At 49.5% G+C, this 8,630-nt stretch overlaps 3 protein-coding genes across 3 annotated transcripts; 2 read left to right on the top strand and 1 right to left on the bottom strand.

Moving 5' to 3' along the window:
- The first annotated feature begins 237 nt into the window (after positions 1 to 237).
- Positions 238 to 1,924, top strand: BDV37DRAFT_4282 (glycoside hydrolase family 71 protein). Its single transcript, XM_032090633.1, has 2 exons — positions 238 to 417; positions 478 to 1,924. The coding sequence occupies exons 1-2, from the start codon at positions 340 to 342 to the stop codon at positions 1,783 to 1,785; spliced, it is 1,386 nt and encodes a 461-aa protein (XP_031947442.1). The 5' UTR covers positions 238 to 339; the 3' UTR covers positions 1,786 to 1,924.
- BDV37DRAFT_290272 (TauD/TfdA dioxygenase family protein) lies at positions 1,923 to 3,846 on the top strand (the record flags this gene model as incomplete). Its single annotated transcript, XM_032088679.1, has 5 exons — positions 1,923 to 2,780; positions 2,836 to 2,930; positions 2,989 to 3,430; positions 3,488 to 3,591; positions 3,643 to 3,846. Exons 1-5 carry the CDS (start codon positions 2,558 to 2,560, stop codon positions 3,844 to 3,846), a joined length of 1,068 nt encoding a protein of 355 aa, XP_031947441.1. The 5' UTR covers positions 1,923 to 2,557.
- Positions 3,847 to 4,147: 301 nt separating this feature from the next.
- Positions 4,148 to 5,684, bottom strand: BDV37DRAFT_290268 (putative pyridine nucleotide-disulfide oxidoreductase AMID-like; the record flags this gene model as incomplete). Its single annotated transcript, XM_032088678.1, has 5 exons — positions 4,148 to 4,242; positions 4,296 to 4,603; positions 4,661 to 5,018; positions 5,074 to 5,415; positions 5,477 to 5,684. 5 exons carry the CDS (start codon positions 5,682 to 5,684, stop codon positions 4,199 to 4,201), a joined length of 1,260 nt encoding a protein of 419 aa, XP_031947440.1. The 3' UTR covers positions 4,148 to 4,198.
- Between the last annotated feature and the right edge of the window lie 2,946 nt (positions 5,685 to 8,630).

Genomic DNA, 8,630 nt, shown 5'->3' with positions numbered 1-8,630 from the left:
CGAATGTATGCTGAGAAACATTCTTTTCGACTGGTCTACTAAGGTAGTTGGTTATTGGCCTTGTTCTAAAATTAGGGCCGGGGCCTAACCGATAATAGTAGGCCAGACCCTGAACCCTGAGGCTAGTGGTAACGCTAGTTCCGCCGTATACTAGTGGTATTGAGCCAGTAAAAATCTGGCCAGACCCGGTAGTGATCATCTCAATATGAGCCCTCATCCTGCTGGGTATACAAACACCACGTCCCATTCTCGCAATATTTAATACTGTCGGGACGCCATATTGTCGTGAGAAAGTCACGGCCCCTTTGTGTGCATCGGTCAACGTTCACTCCACCCACCATGCAGCGGCTCTACGCTCTTGCTTTACTGTCATGCTGCGCACAAGCCCAGGCCAAGGCAGTCTTTGCCCATTTCATGGTACTCGAATCCTTCCCCCCGCCTGAAGTACATCTACTGACATACTATATCTTATACTAGGTGGGTAACAGTGCCGAGTTCTCAGATAAACAGTGGAAAAAGGACATCCAACTGGCCCAAAACGCCCACATTGATGGGTTCGCGTTGAATATGGCCCACAACGAGATGCTCCCCGCGGCCCTTGATAAAGCCTTCGACCAAGCCGATGACCTCGACTTCAAACTCTTCTTCTCATTCGACTATGCTGGTAACGGATCCTGGCCCAAGCAAGACACGATCGACCTCATGAACAAGTACAAAGACCGCCCGGCCTACTACAAATACGACTCCAAACCATTCATGTCCACCTTCGAGGGCGCAACATCCAAAGACTGGCCTGAGATCAAGAAACAAACCGGTGCCTTCTTCATCCCCGACTTCTCGTCCGTCGGTCCCCAAGACGCCGCCAACAGAAGCTACGTGGATGGGCTGTTCAGCTGGGCCGCCTGGCCAAACGGGCCTACCCGCATGAATACCTCGTCCGACGATGCATACAAACATGCGCTGGACGGTCGCCCATACATGATGCCGGTGTCGCCCTGGTTCTACACCAATATGCCCGGCTTTGACAAGAACTGGGTATGGGCCGGTGATAACCTGTGGTATGATCGCTGGGAGGAGGTCATTTCGTTCCAGCCGGAGTTCGTCCAGATCATTTCGTGGAATGATTACGGCGAGTCGCATTATATTGGCCCGCTGAATGATGATAGCTATGAGGCGTTTGACCGAGGAGAGGCCCCCTTCAACTACGCCAAAAATATGCCCCACGATGGCTGGCGCACGTTCCTGCCGTATGTCGTGGATCAGTACAAGAACCCGAACTCGACAATTCCGATCAAGGAAGAGAACGTTGTGATCTGGTATCGTCTCCATCCGGCGTCGGCATGCACCACCGGCGGTACGACCGGAAACTCGGAAAGCCAGGGCCAGGTCGAGTACAAGCCGTCCGAGATTGTCCACGATCGCATCATGTACTCGGCGCTTCTCAACTCCACGGCCGATGTGAAGATCAGTATCGGAAAGACCACGGTGACAGGCAGCTGGGATAACGTCCCCAAAGACGGAAAGGGAGTCTACCACGGCAGTGTGCCCTTTACCCAGTCCGGAAAAGTGAAAGTGAGCATATCACGCGGCGATAAGGAGATCGCCAGTATCTCTGGCGAGCACATCACGTCCGAGTGTCCTAGCGAGGAGAAGGGGTTCCAAAACTATAATGCCTGGGTTGGCACTTCCGGGGCGGATGGTACCATGGCACCGTCCCATGCCATGCGTCTATTCTCGCTCGGAATCGCCATCTTTATTTTGGCGAGGGAGATGATTATGTTGTAATGCGTTTTAATGTTAATGTTGAATATATAGCTCCAGTACGAGGGACCACAGTGAGCAAAATGCATCTAACGACAATTACTGTACATACCTGGCCACCGGGGAAACACAGCCGGACAACATCCATACAGACAAATGTGCTCCGTATGTCTATAATGATTTCCGCGGCCACGGAAAATGAAGATTGCATAATCATCACCTGTAGATATTCTTCAGCCAGTCCCGCATTCACTCTTCGTCGTAACGAGAACACGTGTCGTGGTGTTATCCAGAACTAAGAGAGGGAAGGTTCAGACCCAAACCGGCTAGACACGAAATTGCACCAGCGGAAGCTAGAAGCACACCATCGTTTAGACGACAAGAGGAGGCCTCCGAGAATTTCACCGACGCCAGCCAATGATCGCGTGGGATTCCTCCAGCTCAAATGTGAAGAGATGCGGGGACGCCATCCCACTCGTAGCCAAGCTTGTTTTCACACCAATGGAATACCTGCATGAACTATCCAAAGGAGGGGCATTCGCATGGCTTCCACTGGTGGCTGATCGGTCGCGATGCGGAACAATCGGATTCAAGGACCATGAGACGTACACGCGAGATGATGTGGGGATGAAAGCGTCGCTTGCGATATTTTGTTGGGGATGGGAGGATATATAGAAATGGTGTGATTCCCTGCTGTTCTCTTCTTGCTATATTAACCTGGAACTTCACGCTCTGTGGACCTTCCTCTGGTATATATATAATTTTCTATACAAGTCGGAGAGAACCTTCATTCGCCATGCCTACTGCCGTCGATAATGCGACTCCCGCGACGATACGGGGAGGCAATGAGCAATCTCGTCCGCGCATCTCACAGCCATTGGAATATACCGGCACCCTAGACACATATACCCACCATGACCTGACGCCCGTTATCGGGAGAGAGTATTATGGCGTCCAAGTCGCCGAGATCCTCAAGTCAGAAGAATGCGATCGGATAATCAAAGACCTTGCTGCGACGAGTTAGTGGCCATACATAATCTCATCACGTCGATTCACTATTCTAACAATGACCAGTCTCCAGAAGAGGCGTAGTCTTCCTCCGGAACCAAGATCTAACCCCACAAGAAATGCGCCAGTTTGGTGAAAAGCTATCAGTCATTGCAGGATGCGTGAGCTACCCGCGCCCAGACTCATACTCTCCGCAGACCTACTAACGCAGCAAAACAGCCAGAATCATCAGCCTTGCACGTCCACCCACTAACGGAAGAAGGAAGCGAGCTGGGTGACCAAATCAGCGTCATCAGCAGCGAGAAGCAGAAGAAAGGAGGCGGTCTGACACATCAGCTCAGCGACACGAGCCGCTTCGCTTCAGTAGGATGGCACACTGACATCAGTTTCGAGCGCGTACCCTCCGACTATGCGATGCTGAAGATCCACACTCTCCCCGAGACAGGCGGCGACACGCTGTGGGCCTCGGGCTATGAGGTCTATGATCGGCTCTCGCCGCAAATGGCGGAGTTCCTGGAAGGGTTGACGGCGACGCATGATGCTACGTTCTTCCATGATGAGGCGCGGAGATTGGGGAACCCCCTACGAAAGGGTATTCGGGGCTCGCCTCTCAATCATGGTGAGGAGCTTACGGCCGTTCATCCGGTTGTGCGGACTAATCGTATGTTCTCTCTGTTTTCCTTCAGTTTGCGGTCTGGTATGGCTAACATTGCGATAGCGGTTACTGGGTGGAAGTCGGTGTATGTAAACAAGGGGTTTACTCGTCGTATCAACGGGGCAACCAAAGATGAGTCCGATATGTTATTGCAATATCTATTCAATGTGAGTTGAAGGAATAGCCGAAGTCTGGAGTCTATGTACTGATGGCATTAGCTTGTCACGCAAAACCATGACGCCCAGGTTCGGTTCAAGTGGAACAAGAACGATATGGCAATTTGGGATAACAGATCAACCTGGCATTGTGCGACATACGACTATGCGGAAGCTCGGGCTGGTGACCGAGTCTGCAGTTTGGGCGAGGCCCCTTATTTTGACACTCAGTCCAAGTCGCGGAGAGAAGCACTGGCTGAGAATTGACGGTAACGAATATCATACCATGTATGTAACTGGCGTTGGTTGTTATTTTCTACTATCTTTTTAAAATTAAGGCTGCAATAATATTCACAAATGAGAGACAAGTCTTAATATTCATTCATTGCATGATTAAACATATGAACTTCAGAGAGCCACAGCGCCAATAGCTCGTAAGTCATTTTGAGTCGCAAGATCTTTAAAGTTAAACAGACATATATAAGGGTGGAACGAGAAGAAGAGAAAACAGAAAAAGGTAACTAAAAATGATAACCACCTATCCAATTCCAGATTCCAGCTCGGGCATGGATAGGCGAACCTAAAATGGATATAGAAAGAAGTACTGCTCAATCTCCAATCACGCTTGGCATGGCTCGGACATCTTCATGTAGTTCCAGCAAACTATGCGATGTTAGTTATTGTGCATGTGAGAGCAACGACTGGGGTGAACTTACTACTGTAGCCCATATCCTCACCAAACAAAGCCCCCAGGAGCTCCTTGCCATGCTTAGTGCCCTCGTCAGGGGTATACGACACTGCCGTATGTCCCAAGGCCAGCCCCATCACAGGCGGGTAGTGGATGAGGTTCATGAACTCAGGCTTGCCCTTGGTCGCTTCTGCTAGCATAAGCTGATGGATGTTGGTTCCTGCATAGTGGCCGTGGTGTATGGCGCCTCCACAACGCTTGATACCAGCCCACTGAGCAATATCACCAACCGCGAAGTGGTACTCTGCGTTGGGGACCGGGTTGGCGAATTGAAGACTGTCACACGCTTAGTTTCCTAAACCACCAGAAACAGCGGGGTACGAAGTCACTTACTTCGGACGAATCTTAACATAGCCCTCCTCGGTCAAGGCATCCTTGGGCAGATATGATGATGTAGGCGAGCTTTTCGAAACGGCATTCATAATGTGACCGGCTCTGAGTTTCGTTCCATTCGCCAAGGTCAGATCCCATGTGCGCTTCCCTTGCTCTCCCTCTACCGCTGTGGTATCAATAACCCGTTGGCCCAGAATAACCTCAACACCCTGGTCCCTGAGCTCAGAGACGACGCGCTCCGCAAACTCATCCGGCAAGGGCTCCGCGGAAAGCAGACGATCCCGAGAATGAACCAGAGTAACCTTCTGCTGGGGATCCAGCTCCTTCAACTCAGCTGCCATTTCAACACCCACGGCACCTGGGACACCACAGTTAGCCACACTCCTTCCAACAAATGATAGGACATATATTACCTCCACCGATGACAACAACGCCATCATCTGCACCCCGGATGGCCTCTTTATGACTCAGCGCCTCCTTCAGGAACTCTTCTCTCTTCAACGACTGCGGCACCGTCGGAAATACCCGACGGAGACCCGTGCCCGCAATGAAGAAATCATATTTCTCCTGCCTCGTCTCCTGGGTCTCGAGGTCAACGATCTGGGCGACCTTGTTCTGAAAATCCACGGTGTTGACGCTGCCACGGACGATTTGGAGATTCGGGCTCTTCAACGCGGGAATGTCGCAGAACCGAGTCCATGTCTTCGACGCAAACTTGTCGCATGCCAATGCTTTGGGGGAGCCGATCAAGTGATCTTCAGGAACATGTTCGTCAGTAACCAGGTCTCGGGTCGCGAAGGTGGGGGGAATTCTCACAGAATCCATCGCGTTCATCTACAACGGTGATCTGAATCGGGATTTGATATTGGGGGGCCTTGGCACCCTCTGTGTAGTTGAAGCGAGCAAGGCGGCCCTTGGAAAGATCAAGCAGGGACAGGGCTGCGCTCAGTCCGCCGTACGAGCCACCGGCGATCAAGACGCGGAACTGGCGCAGGAGAGGGGTAAGGGCTTCGTTGGAGGGCATTGTAGCGACGGTCTACTAGGGGGGTATTATGCAAAAAGGAAATACAGATGGAGAGAGGAGATGGCAGCGACCCAGGGGAAACAATGGTGATATTCAGTGTAAGGGCAGAGGGAGCATTAAGAACGGGGATTCTTCTTTTAAAGTCGGCGGTAGTGACCGGACGTGTGCTGCGCCTGCATTGGCAAAATGGATCCGAGGCCAAGGATCAAGGACTCCGGAACGGTGGAGCTAATGGAGGTTTCTATATTAGACGAGTACGAATGGGTTAATTGCCCGCGGAGATTAGGGAACTACTAGTAGTAGGGTAGCAGTATGATATTCAGTATGCGCTGTTGCATTTGCTGTCATATTGGCGGGAATATGAAGTCTATTGCCTTGGATTTGACACTCAGAGATATATGTGATGTAATGGGGTACTCCTTAAGATGGGGGATTATATGCAATGCCGGTGTCTAATCAGATTGTCGCCCCGTTCTGGATAAACACTGCCAAGTAAAGTTTCTCGTATCTTATCAGATCCCGGCTCAGAGCGGGCACGCGAATTAATTGCGGGTTTGATTGCATAAGAGAAACTCGGTGAAGAGGGTGGAGTTGGATTCGGAAGAAAAAAAAAAGAAAAGAAAAGAAAAGGAAAAGGAGAAAAAAAAAAGGCAGGATATCCAAGACTAAGAGGAAAAGAAAAAAGACTGAAAACGGAAACTCCACTGAAAAGACACAATTACAGTTATCTGATCCGAAGCCACCCCTCCCTCGGCAACCGGCCTTCCTGTTTCTTTGTCCCGCCCAGAGTCTCACCTAAAGTCTAAAGTTATCTGATCTGATCTTGGGATCATGCCCCAAGGGTCGTCCCTACCCAGTCCAATTCCTTGAAGGCAAAGGCGGAGTGCCGAGGGGTTCTGAGTTTCAAAACAGAATGGAAAGACAGGTTATGCTTAAGGCAGTCTCAAGCAAGTCGCAGCAGATGAACCCAAAACTCCAGCTCATGGACGCTTTATGTATGTACAAAGGAGTTATGGAGTAGGGTTCATGTATATCCCAAGTACATCACTGCTGTAGCTGGTCGCAAGCCCTTTTATATTCGTTGTAAATGATCTCCCCCTTCGATTCCTATTCCTGTATCTCGTACACCCCATGCTATCCATATACAAAATGGGATGATCGTCTTGGTGCACGTGGGATTGTCTCCGTGGGTGTGTTGCATTAAGAGACGCAAATCAGTCCCTGCAGATGACCACCAATATGCCCGCATGACCATAGATTATGTCTCACAGTCTAAGAAAACTCAGATCACTAAAAGCATCGACATGAAGAACAATATCAAATGGCGACATCGGCTTTTACAACGGTAAAGGATGCGTTGCATTGAATAATTCTCTCCGATGAACCTGGACCAAGAACTAGAACCCACTACTCATCATGCCAGGGCTCAAAACCAGCTCCGATGTATCTCTCAGAGTCACGCCGGATACAAGTGGATTTGCGCCATTTACGACGCATTCCGTCCGATCTACATGCGAAAATAGTGCGTGGGACACTTGTCGGAAAGAAAATTTGCTGTCTGAGTGGAACTGGTGCTGTAAGAGGACTAGTGTGGTGTGCCGAAGTTTGTATCGTTCAGGAAATACATTGCCTTGGCCCATGTTACCATACACTCGATACATACAATACGTCCTTGACTGATAGTATTGTTTTGCATACCTTGGTGATACACTTCTCTCCTTTTTGTAGATGGGGATCGTCAACATCCTACAAACTATGCATCGAGACTAGAGCTAGGTGCATACTCCAGAGTATCGCGGGAGTGCCAGGCCGTTGCAGATGTATCGGTTGAGGTTTCCGAGAGAGTGGAAGCAAAGGTTCATGTAGATTGAGTGGTCCTGCAGCTGTCACAAGGTTCCCAGACTCTGGACGCTTAGGATTATCCGAAGAACCATAGATAATATCGTATGAGCGTTAAGCTATCCCAAACAGAGTCGACTTGCGTAGTTTCAGGCGTAACGCTCCTGCGACGCCACCTTTCTCATATAAGCATTGTGTCTAAATCCATTTACAGGAACAGTAGAAAAGAAATTGCCCGGCATTGGCAAGAGTTAGCAGATACTTTGAGATCTGTTAGATGTAGGGCATGGTCATAGATGAGCCATGGGACGGAGTTGAGTTATATATGCCCTTCTACATAACAAGATGAGTTCGACGGCTTCCATGCATTGTTACTTAGGAATGGTATGGAGCTACTTGGAAAGAAATACAGGTTATTCGGCGAGCAATATGTCATTCAATGTCTCTATACTATCAGGATGAACCGTGTAAGCTTCCTAACCTTGCCAATCGGTCGGTCGTTTACCGAAGCGCGTCCTGGCAGGGGCAGAGGTTTCCGTATAGAACGTAAATGTGTGAGTTCCCATACATCCTGTTTCGAAGACATGACTACTGCGGACTAGATTTTCCAACGGTCATATCCGATCATACCCTCTATCTATCATCGGAGGATTGTCCTAAGAGTAAGCATAGGCAAGCATCGCATCCCTGTTCGGTTCAAGCCATTCCGGATCTGTCCCTTCTATTCCATCAAGAGAGACCCTCTACAACTGTTCCACTATTATCATGTTGGCCTCAAGGTTTCCAAGATTTAACATTAGAGCCAGTTCGATGCACTGATTGCTCTTATATGATCACTCGTAAAGGAATATTGTTAGGGGCACAAGGAATTAATGTTCACGAGGTTGGACTATGTCTATGCGTCTAGCTTTATTTTGGAAGCATATGCTAGTGAACTGCCAGGCGGGAAGTTTGTTCACCCTCTAAGCTGAACAGCTCAGATATGCTGGGACATAGTCTGTTCCGCGTTCTGACCTGTGATGTTGGGTCTTCGAGGTATCTCTGTACATTTCTATGCATATATCCTTCATTTCTTGGTTGGGGCATAGATCGGTATATCTCTGGTAA

The sequence above is a fragment of the Aspergillus pseudonomiae genome, assembly GCF_009193645.1.
Source record: "Aspergillus pseudonomiae strain CBS 119388 unplaced genomic scaffold BDV37scaffold_1, whole genome shotgun sequence".
Taxonomy (NCBI): Eukaryota; Fungi; Ascomycota; class Eurotiomycetes; order Eurotiales; family Aspergillaceae; genus Aspergillus; species Aspergillus pseudonomiae.
The sequence above is the reverse complement of the archived record's forward strand: the minus strand, read 5'-3'. Positions and strand labels throughout refer to the sequence as shown.